The sequence below is a fragment of the Ceratina calcarata genome, unplaced genomic scaffold (genome assembly GCF_001652005.2).
Source record: "Ceratina calcarata isolate Rehan_Ccalc_2016 unplaced genomic scaffold, ASM165200v1 scaffold250.2, whole genome shotgun sequence".
In the NCBI taxonomy this organism is placed as follows: domain Eukaryota; kingdom Metazoa; phylum Arthropoda; class Insecta; order Hymenoptera; family Apidae; genus Ceratina; species Ceratina calcarata.
Genome location: NW_017147019.1, coordinates 848,790 through 873,907, shown reverse-complemented (window position 1 = coordinate 873,907; position 25,118 = coordinate 848,790). Strand labels below are relative to the sequence as shown.

Here is a 25,118-nt window from a genome sequence, read left to right as displayed (position 1 = left end):
ACAATTAATTTATTGATAACTTATTTTTTTCGTTTTAGATTAATCATGAAAAATTTCGAGATTCGAGTACTTTTACGTCATTACTGGGAGTAGGAGTTTAAAGTTACTGAAGCGGTAAAGAAAATATGCGAAGTGGAAGGAGAAACGGTCGCCTCAGTCCGTACAGCACAAAAATGGTTGAAAAAGTTTAATGAAAGACTTTTACTTTAAAATAGATATTTATTATTTATCAATAAATTAATTAGAACTAATGCGTAAGTATTAAATATTATTATTGACGTCAAAAAATTATATAAACTGAAACGACAAAAGAACGCATGAACTTTTGGTTGACCCTAATAACATAATTTTGGTCATAAACGGTTGGTCATAAAACAATAGAGATCGGCGGAGCGCAGCCTCTTAAGAAACGCATTGTAGGGACAATCTGTTGCTGACGCGGGGTCCATGCGAGTGGGCCACAGTGATCGCGAGCGTATTCCACTTGCTGAAGTTCGGTTAACGAGAAAATCACGTTACACGTGATATCGCGTTCTGAGAACACTATCTGGAGGGGTTAGCCGTAGTACATTAGCCCGGGTCTCTGCGCAATTAATTAAGTTACAAGCGGTTTAATGGGGATCTAGTTATCTCTTTGATTGGCCCCGCTCTCTCGTTTACCCGCCAGCCGAATTTCTCCGCCGCACTTATTTCCGGTTCCCACGGAAGCGAAGGAGCCGCCTCGGTATCCAGTGACTTCATGAAACAAAGAGACCGCACCGGGAAACTGGGTCGTCTCGGAGATAGAGGGAACTCCGTAAATGATCCCAATTATATTCTTAGTCAACCCGGGAAACTGGCTTTCGACTCGCCCCCACGCCTCATTCCCGCCCGTCCGTGTTCGCTTCGAGCTGTATTTGCGCGAGGGATCGACCGTTTCTCACGGTAGTCGTCGCCCCTGGGGATGAGCCTTTGTTATTGTTAGTTTTAAGTCCTGATCGACGTTGTTTCGCTCTATCTCTTTGCGCTACGTAGTCGGGGCCGATGGAGATTGTTCGCAGGCTCGATTGAACTCCGGCTTGCGGTAAATTTAATGATAACAATGGTTTTAGCGAAAACAGTGATAATAAATTCCGATAAAATCAATCCGAGCAAGACTTAACTATCGTGAATTGCAAAGCAAACAAAATATTTAATGAAGTATGAGATTGAGGCAAACACATATAGATTATGAAGAAGAGATAGGTAAGAGAAGACTGAGCAAACTGAGACTGTGTATTCGAAGCAGTAGAATGAGGACAGGAAATTTCAGTCGGTAATATGTAAGAGAGGTAAGAGGTGAGCTTGTATCAAGACGATGTTTAGTCAAGGCTCAGCGCAATTGGCTCGCACGAAATTCTACCAACAATATAACGGATTGTCCTGTAAAAAGCTAGCAGTCACAAATTTCAGTAGAATCCTGCGACTCTTGAAATTTTAACGGTCGACGTGCAAATTAATAACGCTTTATTAAACGCGTTCGAAGGCGCGTTGTTTTTCCCGGTGTACACCCCCTGTCGGAATAATAATTTCGACCGAATGGACAAGGTGTCGAGGCGCGCGCGGAATCGTTTAAGAACATGACATCTCATTAATTACAATGCGTACGTTGCGTTCTATTAAAATTGCGTCGAACAAACACGGCCGACAATTCGGCTAGAAATATCGCGGCTGTTGCGCAAGTTATAACGTCGTGTCGGTTTTTGTCCGAGCGAAATTCGCGCGAAAAATAAGAGACGGGTTGGTTTCAGGTTTTGTCCTTTCCGCCTGACGGCTCTTCTGTTTTCCAGTGTTTTTCTACGTCCTGCCCGACTCGCTAATTAAATACGTTTTACTTTAACACGGTAACAAGGAGCCCTCTGTTTCTTTTTCTTTCAATGATTCGTTGTTGATGCAAGAATTATCCGAAGAGAGTGAAAGCGCCGGGAGAGCGGGGTAGTTCGATAGGTGGCTCGTCACGAGGCCTGTCAGGGATTTGTGGATCTTGTCGCCGTGCGGTACGTGGCGAACGTGGCGAGATAGCGTAGGAACGCCAGAGGACTGACCTCCGTATCCACTGCACGCCCGCTGTTTATGCCAACCCCCGGAACTAAATTGCACCGTATTATCTGCGCCCCACGTATCGCGTTCCGGAACGAATCGGTGGGACGTCATTGATACAATCGTAGGGTTCTAATTTTGAGTGATGAACGAGCCCCGATTGCGTCCGTGCAGATCAGCCGTGAACGATTTTCATCGTTTCACCTCTCAACTGTGTTTCCCTTTTCAACGGGAAAAGAACGGACCGGGAGGAATAGAAAAAAGCGGCGGGTTTATCGGCAGAGATTTGTTCGACGAGATCCGATCGAGCGGCAATTCCGAAGGGTCGCGAATTTATGTCCCATTTTTTCCGGCCCCGCGCTCCTATCAACATAAATTTCAGTCGACGCTGGCGGATACCGGCTACGAATCATACGGAGATCGACAGACCCTCCGCGTCCCGCGCGTTCGAATTAAAAATAATGTAGCTCGTCGTTGGCCCGCGAGACAGATGCTATAAATCAATGCGTCAGAAATATCTGCCCGATAAACCGTCGCGCGTGCTTATCGCTTCGTCCTCGTACGTACGAGGGAGCGATTTGCGAATCGACTCGAGAATTAAAACAAGCTTGACGTGTTCATTCGTCAGGATTAATCGCTGTCACGGAACCGATCTAAATATCGTAACGAATTTATTCGTCCGAATTTTACGTTGTAGGTGAACGCCGTATAATTATTCACGAAATTTATCGATGATTGTTTTAACGTTAATTTTATATGAAGAATATATATTTATGAGACAATTTGAATTCTACTGGTACGAATTTCAAAATATTCTAGTTTTCGGTATCTCGCATTTACCATGGAACTAGAAAAGGCGAGGAACAGCGTGCGAATAAATTCACCGTTGATCCGAGCAATTATTTTGCGCGCCGCGCTGGCCCCTGTTTTTCCGTCGTAAAAAGCAGCTCGATTCTGGAAAATAACGTTAGGCGTTTCCTGTTGCCTTCGACCGCTAACCCATCGAGCTGACGCGAACACGCCCCCGTCGAATTTCCTGACAAAGATATCGCTTTTCACCCTCTCCTTTTTTTTACTCGCTCTCACCGGCAAAATAAAAACTTGTTTTTGCACCGGCGCGTATCTGTCTGCATGCAAGCATCGATATTTCTCGATTCTATTCTAGTTTCAATGGCCTAAGAACGAGCCTCCGATGTAACGCAAGAAAAGTAAAACGATACGTTCGATTAAAAAATATGGACGACGAGGAATTCATAGTAAATCACTTTTTCTGATTATTTCAACCGTAAATAACGAGAAATTTATTTGGATAAATTCGCAATTGGACGGTTTGAAGTTATTGAATTTTGACAATGTTGAAAGGAACAGCGTAATGCTCCATCGGTGGGATTGACGTTCGAAAATTGGTCGCGGGTTTAAATTTTGCCCGGTTGTAACAATGTTATTCGAGCAGTTTTAACGAAATGCTTTTGTAACAAACGGTGGCCACGATTATTGTTTCACGATACGCAAACTCGTGCAAAATTTTGACAGAATTCATTCGTAGCGAGCGTTAAATTACTCCGGATAATTCGAATAACTCGACTGCCCCTTCCCGTTACATTATTGTGTGGGAGGCGCCACTTTGCGGGAATGTACATAACGCGTTTACGATGTACACCGGTTACCTTTTGCACTGTTTACGGTCCAACGATGAGATACTTTCCCCGCGAGAGATACGCGATTAAAACGTACGCTGGAATTTCCGCGTAACCCGCCAGTAGTACAGGTCCGGCATTAAGCATACACGGATAAGATCAGCGAATACATCTTCCTTTCAGGATAAGATACCATAAAATTTATTACAGTGAAACTAAAAAGTACGATGTACCGTATAATACGATGATACGTCAATTTAAAAAATGAGATTACAATCGGAATTCTGTTCTGTTTAATTTTTACTATCATGCGTGATCGTTCAAAGTTCTATATGGAAAATCTTCCAAGAGAACGGGCAGAGATTACACCTAGGATCTCGTGACAGGCAACGTCAAATCCGGACAGGCTGCGCGGTTATAACTAGTCGAAACACGGGGATCTCGTGGCCGTATCTCCTCAGTTTCGCATCTGCTCTAATAATGTATGTGCGCGGTGCACACACACGTTCGCTTGTCTTCCCTCTTGTGTTTACGCGCCCGCGTCCACTGTCCGTTAACGTCGTGATTTACGTGCCACGCGCGACGATACGTCAGCCAACGACCCGTTACATTACTCATTTCTCTTATCGAGTATCAAGAGAAAAAAAGAGAACGAGTTGGTTTCGTATTACGAAAAAGGAATGCGATTTCTAACGACCGATTAACTGGTGCAGGACGAGTCGGTGTCGGATGTAAACGCAATTAAAGTCGATACGCGTGTAATTAACAGTAACGGGAAACTGGGCCGGTGACGTTTTGAAGATCCGAGATTAGCCCGCGGTGCCTCGGTGCGTGAACTCCGGTCTGAAATTGAAGCGGTGTTTCGCTGTTCGTTTGACTTGTAAATCGTTGAAAGCACCGCTCGTGTTTCGCCCTCGCCCTCCCCCCCCTTCCCCCGTTTTTCCGCGGGTAGGAAACTGCTTGTGATAATGAAACGTAACCCGTTCCACGCGGCCCAGAAATTTACTCCCACATTTTCTACATTTCGTTCAACGGAGAAATAATTATGTTACTTTCAAGCGCAACGTGCATCGCGTAGCTTGCATTTTTAATTCCTCATTCGAGCTTTCGCGACGTTTCAAAGGAAAAATTCCGCTTCCATGATAGTCGTTTGATACCACATTCTGGCACGAGCGGAAGAACTGTTGTAATGTAGAATCCTTTACGCAGCGTGAATATGTTTAAGGACAAATAAAATCCTTCGTTTTTTAACAATCTCGTTAGGTTTCCACTTTTATTTTGTTTCGCCCGAGAAGTGTAACGGCGTCAGTGTGAAAGAGTACGTTATTACAAGTGTAACGGGTGAGAAGATGTTCCAATTCCCTGACGGAATCGCCCGGAGTGGATAGAAAGGGTGTCAGGTGTGTCTCGTCGGACAATTTGGTCACGAGCCTATTATTCGGCTCTTATTCAATCTCATGGTCCGTGCCTGAATAAATCGGCGTCATTTCCTCGTGAATCGCCGCCTCTACATCTTTCTTTCTCCCCATTTCACGGCTATGTCCCGTCCGTTCTACTTGCAGAATGCACCCGATTCAATTCGAAGTGGCTTTCGAGAGTGGAAGTAGCTCTTCGGGATATATTAAGGACCCCCCCCCCTCCGAGCGAGTTGATCGAACTTTCACCTCTCTCACTCTCTCTCTCTCTCTCTCTCTCCCGCCGCTTAAAACGTGAAAAAGTCGGAGATACAAACTGAGATTAAATCTAAAAACGCGAAGGCCTCTACGTTGCTACTAATTTTTGCCCTTTGATCTTCTTAATCGCAATGGAATTCCCGGTATTCTCAGGTTTCTCTATGACCCAAGTAATTTTCATGCAGTGGAAACGATCTCGGAACAGTAAACAACGTAGAATTTAAATATTATTCTTCGCTTTTTCGCCGGCTTTCATTCAGATGGACAGAGGTTTGCGGAACCTGTGTAGCAGCGTGGCTGGGAGAGTGGCGGGTTCCCAATTTACCAGTATCTGATATGATGTTCCGGTGAACGGGAATTAGGTTCGGTGAGATCATCCACAAAAGAGAGGATCCTCTTTTCGTTGGTAACCGCAATTCGGGTAGCGCGCCCGAGTTCGCGAGACTAGAAAACGAATAAAAGTTTCCCGATTCCGAAAACTTTTTACAACTTCATTTTTGCTTGGCCGATAAACGAGATTCGATTCTTAATAACATCGCGTTACGCACCCAAACCACGGTGCACGCTGTTACGGATGAAATTCTGTACACCTCCTATCCCTGAAAACGTTTATCTTCGGAACGAGTATAGAACCGAAAGAGGAATGACAGAGATACAAAAGGGAGTAACCAGATTTCCGAACGTTACGCCGTGAAAGTTAATTGGTGAAACTGGTGTCACGCGGGGCGCCGCGATTTTGACGGTTTATGGTCGCGCGGGTGAAAAATATCGACAGAACGGTCAGCCGCGTCCGCAGAATATAAACACCGAGCCGTGGACGCCGCAATACCCTCGTTATTTAATTGTTTCGCATCGGTCTGTTAGCAGCGTGCCCGTTTCACGGTCTTCCCGGCCCTCGGTTCTTCTAACTGGATACCGAAACGGTTTAATGGAGTCGGTTACATGATGGAAAAGCGGGAAGAAAAAGGAGGGGACGGGAACCAATCCATCCCGGTGAAAGGGGGGTGAAAGGTTCGCGGGACTACCGAAATAACGCGGACGAAATTAAAGGAGGCAATCGACCGGATGAAAATTCACCGCAGAACCATTTCGCCAAAGGCCGCAGAGTGTTCCGATTTTAAGCAATTCTTACCGCGGTCGCAAATTTCATCGAGCTCCCAGTGCTTTAATCTGCAGGGTGAACGATCGTCGAGATCGGTTTGATAGAGGCATCGTTATTTAACAACGGGGGTAACGCTAGGTACAATTACTCTCTGATGACTCGAAGCTGAGAATGCACGCCGGAAGCTGTTTCTACAGATTTCGCGCCTCCTCCGTAGGAACAGTAAATTGCTCGGCGCAGGATGAACGATCATTTGCTAAAACGCCGACTGAAGAAATCAACGGCTGACGTTCGTCGATAGGATCGCAGTTGTAAAGAGATACATAGCTAAGCTACTGAAAAGGTAATTGCATACCTAAAAGCAGAGCATGTCCTATCTAACGTTGATGAATTCAATCCGTTGCTTTAATGTCAAGAAATAAGATAGGTCGGAAACGGTTGAAAAATGAACGGAATGTAAAAACCCGGGATAGGAGAGAGGCGGATCGATTCGCATTGGAAACGTTTTAACATTTCCTGCGCGAGAACGGAAACAGGCGACGAACAAAATCGAGCGGATGCCACCATTTATGTAAATAGCTTATCCACGGGTTGTTAGATACATAATACTCTTTGGGTAAAATCTCCATATGAATATTGCGCATTAATGTCAGCGCGTTGCGGCTCCCGTTCATATGTTAATGCTTGCGGTGCCGCTCGTGCAAATTAACGTCGAAAATCGAAAAATCTGTTGTATACATCCTATGGACCGCTTGATATTTCCTCCCCTGTAATTAGCATTCCGATGGGAGTCGAGTAACGAAATTGATTTATGATAACATATCCGGTTTTGTTTCGGTTTGACAATTAGGCAAATTCCTTCTTTGAATCGTAAAGTAATTGAATCATTTCAATTTCTGATAATTGGATGATGATTTGGAATTTGGAAATTCGGTCGACTCACGACGGGCTCGGAGCTGGCAGAGGAAATACAGCGAGATAATTTTTTTTAAAGGGGAGATCCTAACGAGATTCCGAGTGTACGATATCAAACGGTGTTAAAACAATTCGAACACTAGGGAGTTGCTGGATTCCCGAAGATCGAGCTCAATTTCAAACTCATTTCATTAAGGGGATCATCAGGTGGAGGAATGGCGTTCGACTTCCTCAGGGGTCCAACTTTTAGGTCGCTAACCGTAGGAAAAAGCTCGCGGAGAGGAGAGGTTAATTAAACTAATGCAAAAGTATACAAGGCGGCGAGGCGAAGGGAAATATTGAGAGTTCGTATCCGACTTGATCTCGACGGTGCCCCGACCAATTGAATTTTCTGCCGAGAAACAGATCGGGGGAGAACGAAATCTTATTCCGTCGTTTCCCTATTTCGCCGAACGAGCCCGATTCTTCCCCTCGATTGGCCGCCGACACTTAGCCGTGTGTTATTCTACCGAATTTAAGAATAAGAAGTTTCACGTGCCACCATTTATTATTTGACAATTCTATTAAAACCTGTGATACTTCTTAATGCTTTCTCCTGTATATTTCTAGTCTGTTTTTATTAAGACGAGTGGGAATGTTTATAGATTTCCTGAAAATGCATGCCAGCTTGTCGCCGAAACTCGTAGCACGTTTTTTTGCTGTTTATTAGAAAATGGACGAACGAGAGAAACGATCGGATCTCTCGTTTCGGCCGGAATCTGGGTATTATGGAAGTTCGAGGGCAAACTTGTGCGACGCGGCACGCTTCGCAAACACAGTCGTTGCCTTTAACGGTCTATCGAGCACACTTAACCCCCTGTGGATTACGCACAGCGGGTACGGTTCAAGTGGCGGGGAAAAGTCGTAAAGCAATCCCTGTTTTCAAATGTGCTCCCCGTCGAAGAGCCGCTCTCCGCGGTCGAAGAATCGCTGTTTGTCTAAAGTTCAACGATTCGATGAATATTCAGCGGAATTTTAAGCGTCGAACTTCGAGGAAACGTCGAGACAATGGTTGTAAATTCGTCGTTTGTAAACAGTCGAGCAGCGTGGTAGAATGAGGAAAGCAGTCACTTGGCGCAGTGGCACGAACACGAATTCGATGCGGCGAGCAAAGTAGAACAGACGTGTATAAGGTGGAACACAGGACGGCATCTAATCAGAGGGGGGGGGGAAGAGGATAGATACATACATACGAAGTAGCCGAGTCAGCAGAATGGAATACTACCTGGACGAATGTAACCTGACGCGTTGGTCAACGTAATTCCGGTTGATCCAGAATTAAATCGACGGAACGGACCGAACAGTACGCCGGGAGGGTTTCAACAAAAATATTCAATTTAACAAACGTGTAGAAGAAACGACCCTACTCTAATTTGATCACGGTGTATTTTCACCGTCGCCTGGGTTCCACATTGTTTTTACAAGTTAATACGCGACGGCTTATGATCGCGCCTCGTAATTCTCGAGACTCTTTTGCTTGGCTGACTGCCAGATCTGCTTTTCTAACTACTCGGATGTAAAACTCGGGCAACGAGACGTCGCGGTCTTCCTTAATTACGTTGAAATTAACCCGAGCCAATTAATGCGAATACATCATCCTGCTAAATGAACGCTAATGTCCACCGACGACGTTTCAACTGAGAAACCTCTATTGTTACACGTTTATTCATTTGTCCGATTCCACCAGAACGTGTTACAAAATACATGTGCGTGCGTGTATTTATTTTTTAGTAGACCTTGATACATTTTTCCAATACGGTTTTTTTTTTTATTATACACTAGCGAATATCCGCTAATGCAATTACTCTTTCAAGCACCGGATGCGGACAATGCGTATCGTTTCGATAGCGCATTTTCGGTCTCCATATTTTTGTTTTCTGTTCATGAAAGAAACGTCACGCTGCTCTAGCTCGCAGCTGCGCTCTCATCCAAATTATACGACTAGAACGACTTTCATGTAGAAATCGAAAGTGATCATCAAATTCTGACAATTTTGCAAATGATTCAATGGCACGACAGAGACATAGAAGACTCTGAAGTAATTACGCTTGCGCTCGATTCTGTTTTCGAGGAAACGCGGAAACGGCGACCGCCGAGGAATGGTCTTTGTAATTGAGAAGCGGTGCGACGAGGTTTATGGGTTCGATCGGCTTTAATTATTCCAATGTGTACTAATTGCTGATTCGGTGGATTATCTGGTTATCTACTCGCGCAACTGGTCTCTATCTCTTTCCCCGCTTGCCTCTACCAACGTTTTCCTATCTGTAACCCTGTCTACCTCGCGGCGCTTAAGGGCTTACGCGAGCTCGGCCAACTGGCTTGAGGTTTCTCCAAGAATTCAATACAATTTAGATCTTGTTTTGCTCCACTTATTATTGGATAGATCCTGAGTCGCATTAGAAAAAGTTCTATGGACTACCGATTCGTAAAAATTGAATGTGACAATAAATATGACATCTCAATCTTGTTATAAAAATCTTCTGTCCAGTTATGAACGAAGGATAAGCTCCAGAAGTTCCTTGCAAGCTGCATTTTTACGATTACGATTTCGGCGTTAACGAAGCCACAATCTTTTTAACGCGCGTATATTAGTCGTGTAAATATCGCGGGATATCTCGGGCAGATTACAAGGAGAAAAGTAGCGGGTAATAGCGGTGGAAATTAGCCTGGCATGGTCAGTTAGTGCAATAATTAGGGCGTTAATAATAATTAATAATGCACGCGGTTAAGTTAACGAGACGAGATTCCTCTAATATGGTACAATCTTGTTACCTATCGGTATCCGATTAAAAAATTTCGTAATCACCCGCGCGATCGTCCACGCTAACGGCTCGGATCTGTTTTAACGACGAACGTAATTGCTAATTCATTTCCAAACAGAGACGAAGGCGGGCCGAGAAACTTGCCGGTTTAATTAAGTTACCCCGAATTTCTTTACATTCTCGATCACGCGTAAAGCAAACGGAATAATCGAGTAAAAAGAAGAAAGATTTGTCCGGCAAGGGAAAATCTAAATTGACGAGGGATCCGCCGCCATTACACCGGCAGTTTAAAAGGTTTTAAGTATCCAAAGGCTTATAATACCGGCCTCGGCCGCAGGGACCAGGGGAAGACTCGCTATGGACTAATCTTCTTGAATTTATGGACCCGCCCGATAATGTTCCCGCCTTCCTTTTACCTTAATTTTAACCCGGACTGCTCATTCCGCTCTCACGAATTCCACCGGCATTTTTCCATTTCCACCGAGCGGCGCGCCGGGGCGACCAGTCGTTTTTCCTTCCCGCCCCCTTTTTTCATTTCCGTTTCGCATTAAGTCCCTCGCCTGGTGAACAATAGAATTTAACGTGACCGCCGCTATCGATCTCCCGTAATAACTCAAAATGCAGTCCCGCGCTTCTGCTGTATTGGACACTGATTTCTTATACACCGTTTTCACGGGAGAATTGCTTTCATCAAGAATGTTTTCGAAATAAAAACACTTCGAACCGGTGATAATAATTAAAATTTTACGGCAATCTATTTTTGTACAAATATTTATTGTATTTCCTGTACGTGTCCATGAGACAATAAAGAAAAGTTAAAGATTTGGAAATAAAATTACTTGGAACTGCTAATAATGGAGTGAAAATTTCTTCCGTATTCAACGAGGCAGTAATTCATCCGAAATTTGCATTCCGGTATTGCACCGAGTTAGAAATCAAACCGCGACGATTTTTGCCAGGGGCGAGCCGTGAATTTGCATGAATCGCGCGAATTCTTCTCCCGTATTTCAAAAATCATAGACCATACGGGTTGACCAATTTCGTCGACCGATTTGCCGTTCGGTTTCCGGGTTCCTTTTTTTATCCACCGGCTCAGGGATCTCCGAGGGGAGGATCTTCCGGGACGATCCGAGATCGATATAGATCCGACGGCCATTTATATTTATGGTTGCCGTCGATCGCGGCCTGTAACATTATTCAACGGAGGTAGGAAGCGGCGGACAACGTGGCTCGTTAAAAATTGAATCCATCTGCGTATCCGAGCTTGAAATTCAAATTCGGGCCGGACCTTCCAGCCTATAATCGATACGTACACGCATCGAGGAATCGGGCCACTCGTCCGTTTATCCGAAAACGAATATTCAAAAAGAAGACATTTTAAACACGGGACACTATGTATCTTAAACCCGTTTCCATCGATAAGATTATTAAATCAAACGTTATATCGATTATTATATTAATTATCAGCTATATGAAATATCGTAGTAATTTTTACAAGAATATTTATGGACGACGCAAATGGATTAACGATGACGAGGAGAATTTCGATTTCCGTAAGCCATTACCGTTTCAGATATTTCCGTTTAATTTAGTTTTAATTCCATCATGCGCTGATTACATTGGGAATTCTTAAGCCACGCACGGTATTTTTTAATTATGGCTGATGCACCCAGGCAGCCGGCGCGTTTCATCGATCGGGGCATCTCGGATATTGCAAAACCCCGAAGAAACCGCGAAAATCTTCGTCGTGACCACTCCCGGAACCTCGCCAGCCTCAGGGGAGGATGAAGAAGATTAATTTCGTTAGAATCCGTTCGAGCCAGAGACGAATACGCATTCTGATAGAGGTCTTCGGTTTTAAACGTTATCAAACTAATTAAAAACGAGATCGGGGGAATTGGAGATAGGGATTTGAAACGTTTTCCGAAGACTATATTAAATAGGAAAGTTGCACGTCAGAATTTATAGAAAATAATGGTAATTACAGAAGCCCCGGGGTACCGGCGAGCTTTAAGGCGACTGTACAGTGTTTAAGGCAACGTTTATAAGAGCCGCTTAACTGGAGCTATCCCCCTTAATCTCTCGTTCAAAGCAGCTCCACGCCCGAGTTTGATACAAAGGTTATTTACCAACAATACTTCCAAACAATAGTCAAGTCCACTTCTTAAGTGCACCTCGTTTTTCCCGTAAATTGTAACAATCTACGTCGAGCTGTTCATTCAAAAACAGAATTGAATTAAATTTTTCTCAGAGCCTTGACACGATTTATAGGTAATTATAAGAGAAACATGAGACAGTGTTTAGAGGATTCATTTTATCGCTTGTGACCTGTACAGCACGGATGCACGGTCTGATCTGGCGATGAATGGAGCGTTACCTTTGGACAGGGCGACGTTGACAATTAATCGCACGGTCGAACAATGGAAAGTAAACCGACGGTTTAATCTGCGCCCGGAATGAATTAATCGCGATGGACAGCCGGCGCGAAGGACGGTTTCTGGTTGCCAGGCAACGGAGGCGTTTGCGATCCGCGGAACGAGTCGATGGTAAGAGCCGCTCTAACTCTAAGCCGCCCAATCTGAAACCTCTGACTTGTCCGAGCCACGGGTGATTAAATACTCCCGCGTGTTTGCAGCCACGCGTTTTTGCCAGGCAGCGATCGATCTCCCCGGTGAAAAACGCGAAGAACGAATTTCCGGCACTGACGTATCGCTGGACGTTCGCCGGAAACGCGCGCCACCAAGTTTTAGCGCACGCTTTTTCAACTGACGGTCGAACCGATGGTCGAATTTAGATACGACTGAGATTTTTCCGTCCGTTCCCTTTCCACGCTTGTTTTCTCGTTGTTTCACGACAGATCTCTCTTTTTATGGTCGTCGCTCGGGTGGCTGAGGGTGTTCGTTCGTTCGAAGTTCTCGAAATCACAATGACTGGGTCTACACATTTTTCGGATCGGAGGCGATAGATCAAAGAAATCGCGGTACCTCGTTAAAAACGCATAACTCTGCCCGGGCGGAAGCCAAGGGAGCGTAAAATCCGTAGGTACTCGCGGGAAAGAGATGGGGAGCTTATGCCGAGGGAAACGGTGAACGTAAAAAAGACGAGCGGAAGTTGCGGACCGCGGAAGACGAAAGTCGACGTCGACTGGCAACGAAAACCGCCGCGCGCTCCCTGGTTGAAATTCGGTCGGCCACAATTCCACGGGTTACTTCCAGCACATATTTTCAAGTTAATGACAATTATTATCCGGGCCGGACATGCGCCGCTGTCTGCCCGTCGCAGTTCCCACAGATAATTGGATTATTTATACGCCTGTGGTATCTCCCCTGGCTTTTTCCCCATTCGACTTCCAATGGTTTGAAAAATACCGAGTAATCCTTCAATTAAACGCGAATTTCGACGCATTGTTTCATAAAACCCATAAAACATTTCAAGGTATTCAATCATTTAAACGGATCACACGATTCTTTTAATCTTTGCAGTGATTTACTAATGATTTCACTGCAAGCGTCACCACTTGATGTAAATACAAATGAACGAATGAACAATTATTCGTTTTCGCGTACTGTCGATCGTTGAGTGAGCGAAAAATGGGCAAAGGTACGTGGAAACTACGGTGCGATGTAACCTAATTAAGCAGACAATAGATAACCGGGTAGCCAGCGCACGATTCCAATGGATATCCCGAAGGAGAAGATAAGACCTTTGAAATATCGACAGCGACTGAGGAGTGTATAGAGGTCGAGACAGAGAGATAATCCCTTGGAGAGGTTCCCGCCACGGAGCTTAACCAGTCAGGGATAATCACCGTAAGGCACCTCCTATATCCACGTAAAACGGTATCGACGTCGACGATCGTCTCGAATTTCAACGAGCCCGCAATAAAGATTCGTCAGACGCTTACCCCGACGGAGTCCTTGATCAGCCGAGTTCAGCGGCTTTTTTTTCCTCCTATCCGTTTCTCTCTATATTCTCTCCCGTCGAGAGATTAGAATCCGCGGACTTTACCCGGCGAGCTTTCTGTGGATTTGCAGCCGCGAAAATTGAAGTCGACCGCGACGCGGGAAAAGGGCCGTGGATATTTCTCGCTCGGCTAGAATTTGCATTTTCGAGGCTGAAAAGAAATGTGCCTCGGTAGCTGAAATACGCGACGAACTCTCTGTTTAGTAACACGAACAGACTGCGGCGGTAGGCATGTAAATTAATTCAATGCAGCGCGCTTAATAAATTGCAGACTTCCGAAGATTAAGCGAAGAGTCGACTGTTAAAAGATTAAAACGTTCCGTTAGTTAAATCCCGACTGACAATTACGAGTCGACCAATGCTAATGGACGCCGCGATACAAGTGTATACCGATCGCGATCGATCGTAGTCGATATCAGGACGTGGCGGTGGGTGGGATGCGATCGGCGTCGGCACGGGAATCCTCTAATCAGTGGCTTATCGACACTTTTCAATATGCACATGGCCGAGAGTGCAGTATGTTGCCATCGGCGAAATAAAGATTTAATTCGATCGTTGATAATTAGTTATCTAGCGTTCCGATGGGCCACTAATAACTGGATTTCGCAGTAGAACGCTGGCGAATTAGCGAATCGTCGGGAAACCCGTAATTACCACACGGCCGTAACACCGGCTGGAAACCAGGATTTCAAATACGATTCCGCAAACCTGTAAATTATAGCGCGCTCTGTCCCTGTCAAAAATTTCATCTGCTCGCCAAGGGATGATCCGACCGTTTTCCATAACTTTCGAAACACGGGGACAGAAGAGCTTCCCATTTTAGAAGACACGGCGCAAGAGGGTTGAGAGCGCTGGGGAAAAAGAGGGCGAGTTTAAAAGGCTTGAAATCTGGGAAAATCGTAGAAGCCGAGGATTAATCTGTCCATAGAGAGTCGCCCGTAACGCAGATATGCAAACGAGCGGTACTGCTGCTTATCGCAGCCTTTATCGATTTTCGGCACGTGTTTACTGCCGATAATAAAATCGCAAGATCGATGCTGGGAGGAACGGTTTTCACAGCTCTGCTCGTTTCAGCGTGCGCTCCAACTGAATTAACTTTGATTCAGATTCTCGTGGACGCGCGTGCAGGGTACAACGTCGGATGATCGAACCTGCGTGTAACGCGAGCTATTATCTATCACGTAACCGGGTTATTCGTGTTCGAACACGGGATTGATCAACCGCGACAAGATTTATACGTCAGCGTTGTCGGCGCGACTTTCGGTCATTTTTCCACAATGGAAAGCGTCGCGCCGCGCAGCTCTCTTTCCCTTCGCTAATAAAAGTGGCCAAACAATTGGCGAACGCCTGCGTCGTATTTCATGCACCGTTCGAACTCGCCGCTGGAAGAATTTATTAAAGCCGGCCGAATTTATACCCTCTCGGCGAATTTTTCAACCTGTGCCGGCCGCCGGTAAGATTACGTTTTCACCGCCGCCGCGAGAAATTGATTTCGCACCAGAAACGGGCCGCACCCCTTTAAACGGTGGCCTCGATAAAGTACGCATTTAAACGCGGCGAATAAATCGTAGACCGGCTCGATAAATCTCCTCACGTCACCGGTCTCACGTTATTCCTCCGACGGTTTTTGTTGTTTAAGACAATACCAATTATCTTCTTCCACTATGCCGAAGCTGAACAAGGTTGCGCGTTCGACTTATTTAAGTACACAGTACAACATTGCGCACATATTCCAGAATCGATAATGATTTATATTTCTGCCGTGGTATAAATTTTCTGGAGTACGTCTTTTACTTTATGATCAACGTACGAAGCTGGAAGAGTTATGCGACAAATTTTTAGCAAGTGTACGATAATACATCGAGGCAGATTTTCCCTAGAATTTGGGTAGTTTTAGAGAACTCGCCCTTGGCTGTCTCGCCGGCTTATACTTTTTTCTCTCGTTGCCGTCGACCGTGAAATTGCTTGTCTTACGCGACGCTCCGTCGTCGCCTTCTTTCTTCATTCATCTCCGCGCGACGCTCGTTCTTTTAAATTATCATGAAAGGGGCGCCGAGACGCGTGTTGGGCCGGCAATACCGTGCGTAATTAAAAGCACTCTCTCATTTACCTAACAGCACGCCAGACTTTTCAGCCAAATGGATTTCTGTCACGTCAATGGATTACAATCAAATAAAAATAAATCGGCGAAACTGTTAACCCATTCGCTGCCAAGGACGAGTATACTCGTCTTTGGCAGGGTGTCACGCATTGCCAGGACGAGTATACTCGTCCTGCTTTAAATATATTATAACATGCAGGCTCTTTTGAAGGCCCATTGCCAACGACGAGTATACTCGTCTTTGGTTTTCTGCTTCTAAATGATTATGTATGATAATATATGTGCTCTTACCAAGAAATAACAGGGTTTTGGTAAACAATAGCACTCAAAATATAAATGGCAATAGGAATGACTTCATATAATTTAGGCTTGGCAGCGAATGGGTTAAACATGCTTGTCAACAATTTTTCATAGGTGCGACGAAGGGTTCGACGAACTTAGAGCCAGACTGGACGGGAAGATTCATGACGTTCTCCGTATGCAATTCCAGAACTTGTTAGCCGCGACCAAGTGGAATAGGTCTGTCTTTGCAGCGACGGGCCTCCCGAGGATCCAGCCAATCAGGATCTTTATAATTAAGTTTTCCGTCTAATCTCCGCGATGGCCGATTAACCTCCGCGGCTGCCATAAACATGGCAATAGTACAATTTCTGGAATTAAGCCAGGCTGACCCCAGGTATCGTTGCCGCGGCTCGCTGATGGAAACGGCAAATCTCCCGGGGATTTCCGACAAGGATCAGGATGTTTCTCTTTTCCCGCATTTCTTTTCTTTGCATCCGGCTTTATCCGCGTCCCTCTCGACGTGGAAGACGTATCGAGAGGGAATCCCTCCTTGCGAAAGCTGCCGGCATTTCCGATAATCGCGGCGTTCCTCTCCTGCCGGATCGCCGTCCTCCCACCGAATTACTCTCACATCGCGCGTTGCAAAAGTGACACGACTCAAAAACGTAATTTCGAAGTTATCACTACGAAAACAGTGCGAGAACTACTTATATACCACGTGAAAAATGATACCACACTTATTTAAATCGTTCCATCCTCGCGGTTAATACAATAATAAATGTATACATATACAATAATAAATAATACAATGTAAAATTTGGAAAATAGAATATGAATAATAAACTGATTATAACAATCATAGTTCATATACATATGATATTCAATTATATTCGTTATATTGTTAATCTATCCGATTGAAATTCCCTGGGCTCCAATGAATAATTCATCGCTGCATGAATAATCATCTATAAATCGATGTTAACGCAGGGATAATCGTTTGTACACAAAAATAATTGCCCGTTCGATCTTTTATCAAGTGTCGTTTATAATATTCGATCAACGATGGTTTCTTCGAAAGGAAAAAATATTGGTTACGTGTGTCGTTCGAATTCTCGCGACATTTTGCACAATCCAATATCGGTTCCGAAATCCAACAAGAGTGCCACTCGACGCGATCCGATTCGATTGAAAAGGAGGCCCCCGGCATGCTTGTGAACGTTACTTTCATAAGTGTCATCTGTCCCCATTGTTCCTCGGCATTGTTTTTGATCAAACCGCGTTTACAAGGGGCGCATATGCATGAAACGGGTCATTGGTTCTTCGTCGACGACGTAACGAAATTAACGAGATGCTCCGGGTAAAATTGATCAACGAGCTACTTGATTTTTGGGGTGAAGCACGAGGTTCGATTCGTGTTAAGTAAATCACATTAATTTGTTATTCAAATCTAGGCCTGGCCCAGATCGTTTCTGAGGTATTTTTTGTGTCAACCGATTCCGTTCGCGTCAACGGCGAGAGTCCAATTCCCGAGGTTTCCATACATTTTAGATACGAATTTAAGCAAATCTGTGAAACAGTTCTTAATCTCGTATGAAATAAGTATATTTTGAGGCGGAGTATTTCGAGTGAGGACTGAATCGTTAAAGCAGAATCTGAAATTAAATGGATAGAGATTCAAGTGCCATGAACGGTTACACGGTTATATCATCGGCTTCTAAATTAATTCTTATGAATTATTGGTAAGCCATCGAGTTAAAGTGATAGGTAACGAGATTATGCAACAGTTTATTTCCGACTAACAGCAGATTTTAATGAATTCGATATTTCCATCTTGTCTCACGGTGCACTATTTTCTCCATTATGAAGGGAATAATTAATAATTCGACGGAAGTTATTTTTGTTAGGCAAAACTGATAACCTATTTCTGAGACGAGCCGATCAGCTTAAATGGTAGCGAAAACGAAACCCAGTTCCCCAGTCGCACAAAGGGTTACGTGCATCCGTAATCGAATATCAAACTTGGAGGAAACTTAAACGTAGTTGAACCCTATCTCCTTCGTTACCAGACAATATGTAACTGTGTCGCGGACCGGAGATCCTAAATTGATTTCGGCAGATCATTTTTGATTTTCTCGACACAATTACGTTAACGTCGCGCAAAATTCAAACGAGTGTAACAACGTTAGCGAATGAATTATTCCGGGGAAATTGATTGGCCTTCGCGCCGCTGCCACCTCCGCAGGAAGATTGATAGTCCGTCTAGCGCGACGAGCGCGCGACTATAGCGACCGATTACTCTCCGGTCGACAGTTCATTAAACCTCATAGGAATAAAACAAAAAAGGATTTAAGAGGCATCTCTCCTTTTTCCGAGGTATCTTCGACAATTTCTTCGGGCCATTAAAGGTTCCATTATAAGCGTCGCCAATCGCAAGCGGCGACGCTGCGATTCGAAGATTACCGGAGCGATAGTGCGTAGTAGAAATTCCGCGGAGGCGCGCCACGTCTCGAGAATAATGAGCGGCTCTCCCGTGGGGACGTCGAATTTTTAATTCGAGCCGCGAAACTCTCTCGCTTATCGTCGGGCGTGCGAAACTTTCGAGGGAATCGTCGTCGTCGTCGTCGTCGTCGTCGTCGTCGTCGTCGTCGTCGTCGTCGTCGTCGTCGTCGTCGTCGTCGTCGTCGTCGTCGTCGTCGTCGTCGTCGTCGTCGTCGTCGTCGTCGTCGTCGTCGTCGTCTCCAGGACACGGCATTGTGAGAAGAGTTTCTCGTCAAAACGGTGCTTGATTCCCTCGAAGATTAATAATCCGCGGACGAAATGATTGCGAGCCGTCGCGTCGCTTCGCCGGGGCGAAGAACGAAGTTTGTCCGAACTTTATTATAAAACTAATATTTTCCAAGTTCTATGAGGTATTACGATAGTTTTCTGAAAGGGCCTGCCAGCCAGAGCGGCAAAGCGAAATGGTTCGCGGGCGGAACTTCAATATTCGGCGACCATAACGACACCCGGCTGATATATTATTTCCTATAACTTCTCTTCCTTCCACCGCGGCTTTGTATGGCCCGCGAATAAGAAGATCGAGAAAGAAACTTGATTAAGAATCCCCCTTTACCGCCGTCTGCCCATTTTCATATCCGTTCCATCCTCTCCTTGCTTACGACTGTCAGTTTAATGATGTTACGTCTAATAATAGGACAATCGTGCGAATACGAATTGATAACAAATTTCGTTTGAATTTAAAGGAATAGCTGCTGGCCTCTCAATTTCGCGGTATCGATCGAATCGCCGTATTAAATATTATTATTAATGGCATCGACTTGAAACGAATGAAAGGAAGTATCGATAAACGATCTCCATGGAACGAGAAAGACGGCGTTGAAAACGGCAGGGAAAGCGGATTTCGTCGGGAATCTTATTAGAAGACTGATTTACGAGCCGGTGTAATTTAAAACTATTTACAAAGCGTTACGGTGAAAGACCGTCGGCCATTACATCGGGCAGGGTAAAAAAGTGGTAGAGAGATGAAAATTGAGGATCTGCTTTCCTCAGCTCCCATTGTCTTCCTTCCTCAAAGACTCAAACTAATTTTCTTCCTCGCCCAACCTTCCGCTGCCACGATCTGCCTCCCGTTCCCTGTCGTCTACTCCCTTTCTTTTCCCCGTCCTCCGTCTCCTCGCCGACCGAGTTCTTGCACCTAAATTCGCCGCCTTCATTTGGCGCACAATAAAAAACACGCCTGAACGACGAGCGCAGTTTAATAACGCGTCCCGCGACATCATAATGAACACGGGGGAATTCATAAATAGCTCGATGCTAAATCCCATTTTGTTTTCATCCCCCCCCCGGGGACCGAGCGCGGCTAGCATTTTTTAAACCGACGCGCAAACGAGATCAGGAAAGTGCACGCGTCAACTGATTGGCGAATTCTTGCGAATTCATCGAACCAGCCGACGCAATCGCGAGCGCAGCGCAGCAAATTGAATTAAAAAGGACGTTATTTACAACGCTTGCCTCGTTTCCGATTTACGCGCGGATTGCACGGGAGTTACGGTTACGAGCGAATTCCTTTCTCGCAGTTGGCGCACGCTATCGGCAAAACCGAGCCGGTTAGTTACGAGGGAAAAGTAGCCAAAGAGCAAACAGGGAAAGGCTTGCCGACCACTTTTTTCCTCTGTTTCTTTGGTCAGTCAAACTCCATTCCGATATAACTTTAAAAATATTGATGGCGAATTTCTTCGTGGGAAATCGTCGGAGAAATGGAAGAGTCTTACGTGAAGGAAACGGAGGAAGTAGAGCGAAGAGGAGAATGGGGGGGGGGGGGAGATAACGGGGACCGGCAGAAGCGAGGGAGAACAAAGGGTGCTTATCGACACCGCAGTTCTTATCCCTAGTAACTCCTTTTATTTTATCCGTTTGCGTTACTCCGGCTACGAAGCTGAAGCCTCCGACTCTTACCCTTGTATCTGAGAGATAATCAGACTCTGAGACACACTCGAATACAGACGGCCGTTCCTCGTTTCATCGAACAAAACTCAAATATTACTACAGAATTAAATGCGACTACACGTAATATTTTTAATTCGTCAGATCAATTCAGTCTCAGATTGAAATAAATTCTTATGCATTTGCGACAGACATAAGTATGTTGAAACGTGAGCACAAAAAATTTGAATGCATCTTCTTTAATTCTTATTTTGTACGAAAATCCGCAGTTCGGTTATATATTTTTGCAGTCACTGTTTCAACATTGACTTACGCAAACCATAGGGCGACAACCGATGAACACCGTTAAGGGTAAAATCAATATTTAAAGAACTCACTGGGTTTCGATGACGTAGTGCAGGACAGGATTGTTATGAGAATTACGGCTGGCCGCCCAGGACAGGTGCATCGACCTCGACGTGAAGCTCAATATGAGTGGCCTGTCCGGTGGATCGGGAACGTCTGAAAATAGATTTCCAAGTTTCGTTTCATTGAAACAGTTTTAAAAGCACGGCAATTTTCACCGTGTAAACATTATTTTATCTATCTTTAATTGTACAAGCCCATCCCGCTTGTAAACCGTTACTCCGTTTTTCAATGAATACCAGAAACATACGCGATTGTAGGCAAGCTTTTAAAGCGAAACGCTCAGTTAAGAAGATAGGGAAACTTTTAAAACGTTACACCGTTCGTTTCCCGGGAAATTACCCAAAATTCAGAAACTTGGAGCGCTACGTCGCTTCCATTTCTCGTCTCGCGTATCCTTCGAACGGAGTTCCGGGGATTACCATTCGGATCGTTCGAGGGATGATCCGCTGTGAGAAGGGGTAGCTCGAGCCCTCCCCTTTAACCCCGGCGGGCTAAGGCGTTTTATCACGGTCCAGAGACAAAGAGCACAATCTTTCGAAGGAAGTCCCAGGCTTGAAACAACGCTCGTTGCACTCGGATAAGAGTCGACCGTTTAATATGCGCTGTCATGCAGTCGACGATTCACAAAATCGTAAACGAGCACGAATGATCAACTATTCTATGATTGTTCAAACGTCCTCCAATGAAAACTGATCAACGAACTACGAATTTCTGTGCATTTATGATGGCAGTTCCAAAAATGTATGTTTTTTTACAACTTGAAAATTGCAATATGCACCTCCTGACTTCATTTCATTTCTTCGGGATTACATTTCACGATTTTTTATATTAAGTTTCTTTTTACAAGAACTGATTGATCCAGTAGTGTGGGTTGACAGTAATACCATTAGGGATCGAAAATAGAGCAGAAATAATCAACTGGGAAGAAGGAAACTTGTGCTGTTGGCCCACGGGAAATCAATAGAAACGTCATTAAATTATTCCATTAACCCTGGAAGAAGAAATCGTCTTTGACTTACGTGTCGAATAGAATTGCACATTCGTTGCTTTCCCTAGAATCGTTTAAGGTGGTTCTATTCAAATTCTGAAGTCAAGTGAATATTGGATACTAAGAATTACCAAAATCTTAGTTTAACATTCATTATTATAGTTTATAAAATTAAATTATGCATTTTTAAACAAATTACAGTAATTATATATAAGAAGTAAGAATATTTTATATCATTGAATAATTATACGAATGTACACACGATTCACGTTGTTATTTAAACTTTATTATTTTAAAAGCTTGTTCGGTAAAATTGACATTTAATCGTATGTTAAAATCTGAAGAATGACGTACTACAATTTGATTACGATCTGGAGTATCACGTATTTTAATAGAACCATCTTAAAGAATTGAAGGGAGGCGAAAATAATCGCTGGACAGGGACGGGTCATCGGTTTCAGTCTTATGGACCGAACGGGACGTGATCGAATCACCCTCGACTTACTGACTGCCCTCACGACCCTGTCAACTATCCCGCTTCCCGCTTTCCCTACTCGAAATCTATCACTGTGTCCATCCATTTTCCGCATAATTGTTGAATATCGTATCAATCATTAGATGAAACATTATGTCCATTATATATATAAATTATCGTAATAAGCACTATAGGAAATTTAATACCAATTTGCATATGAATTATTGCATCGATGATTAAACATACAAAAATATTCTATTAAGCATTAGAATTATTGTATGAATTAATTCCTATTATCATGTTTATAGCCGGCAGTGTATAATGCAAATGGGTTAAAGGAAAAATCAACAGATCCTCTGGTGGATTTCGAATTTCTTCGGTCCGTACGATACACATTGTTTCGCAACTTCAATATTTAAGCCAGGGAACGTATTATGTTAGAACAAAGAAGGAATTATTTGTAAACTTGAGATATTATTATCTTCCAGCAGGTAACGTCCGCGTCGCAAACGAGGAGAACTTTTAATGAAACAATCTTGCAAACGTCTCGTAATCTTGAAACATTAAACGAGGCGAAGGTAAGTCCGATTAACGTCGAAGAAACGAAAGGTCGCCGGAGGTTCGTCGGGTCAGGAGATTAATTTAAATTGGAGCTTTAATTGACAGAACGTCCGGCGGCGCAAACGAAGTGAACTTAGCGATATGATTGTACTATGCACCCGTAATGCATAAATTACCACGGGCAATACCTCGGGCTTTGAGGACTATTTTTCTCAATTAAACTCGGCATTACCGGCACTAGTGGACCTTGTCTTCTGGTAACGAGGCATTCGCGGACGCTTGATACCGGAAGTTATATAGGTTACGCTGCATGCCGACGTAAACTGCACACAGAGGGACACCTCTGCCGTACGCGGAATATAAATTCCGCCGAGGCCGTTTACCCAAATTTATGACCGTCATTTTAAGAACTGTTTCGCCATGCCCGACCATATGGCTACCACGTAAATATCTCTCACTCGGCTTTGTCGTCGAATCGTGTTCTTCAATTTAATGCTCACCACTTCTGATCCGATGTTTCGTACAACAACGGCGGACAAAACATTCTCTCATGTTTGGACGTCCCGTCCGTAATGCGTGCAAACATTATGGAAGAACTGTTTCAGAGATCACATGGCTTCCCCGTAGTACAATATCTTTCATTCAACTCCACCGTCAAATCGTTTGATTTAATGCTTTCCACTTCTGATCAAACACGATAGAACAACGTTTCTCATCACTGAATCGGTTAACAGTATTTGCAATACGTGCAAACACAGTGGATTCACGTTCAATATTGATCCTTATACGCATCAATCCCACTCAACTCCGTATCGGTATTTTTATCGCGGCCCTTAGCAATCAATTTTTCTTCTCATACACGCGATGAGCTTTTCCTCAAGCATCTACCTCATCGGGTAAAGTAACACCGGGTTCGAGCGAGCCTTATTGGAACCATTACCGTGCTATCCGAGTGATATTGATTACACGGTTACAATACATTTCCCGTTAACTTTTCCCGCAAACGTTTGCATTCATTCAACCGTTAATTGATAGTGTAACATATTTTTCATTAATGGACGAGTCGATTGATATTGTTTCAAATTTAAATGATCTCTCGGGTTTCATTCAATATTTACTTTCCGTTTACGATTGTTTACGAAAACGTGATTTAAAGCTTTTCACGGTTTAAAAAATAGGGATGGAATTTCGCGACTAACGTTGAATCGACTTCTTTCCTTATTGGGGCAAAGAAACATCAACGAAGCAGCATCGTTTCTTGTTGGGAAACGAACGGAGGATAAACTTTCAAGAATAAACTGTCTCCTAAGGTTTCATCCACTCGATGTTGCGCATTGCCCGCTATCGGAAACACAAACTGTTGTTTTAGATTGAACGTTCGGCTAAACGCGAACCAGTCACCCGGAGAACAGAAAGTTTCCAGTTTCAAACGATTTTCTCGTATTATTCGTAAAAATACAATTCTTAAACGCGACGCAGCGAGAAACGCGCGCATCTTGACGCATTGAATTCATCGACGAGTTTATGTTTGTCAAAACAAAAAATTAATGATACGATCGTCAAGTCACGCCAATTAAAGTTCACGAGCATAAATGAATGTATTCTTTGGTCTCCTGATTTAGAGGGTTCTAACGCCTCCCTACAATTTTCACATCACTTACGAATCTATTGAAATTGCTTTACGAATATTTGAAATGTAACAAAGTACTGT

At 44.2% G+C, this 25,118-nt stretch overlaps 1 protein-coding gene across 3 annotated transcripts in view; it reads right to left on the bottom strand.

Moving 5' to 3' along the window:
• Nucleotides 1-25,118, bottom strand: part of LOC108623082 (tyrosine-protein phosphatase 99A) — a 281,109-nt gene that overhangs the window by 32,806 nt on the left and 223,185 nt on the right. For all 3 annotated transcript variants that reach the window (XM_018021369.2, XM_018021370.2, XM_018021371.2), the window contains exon 3: nucleotides 21,353-21,476. In XM_018021369.2, coding sequence (XP_017876858.1) covers nucleotides 21,353-21,476 — 124 coding nt within the window. The remainder of the gene's footprint in view (nucleotides 1-21,352; nucleotides 21,477-25,118) is intronic.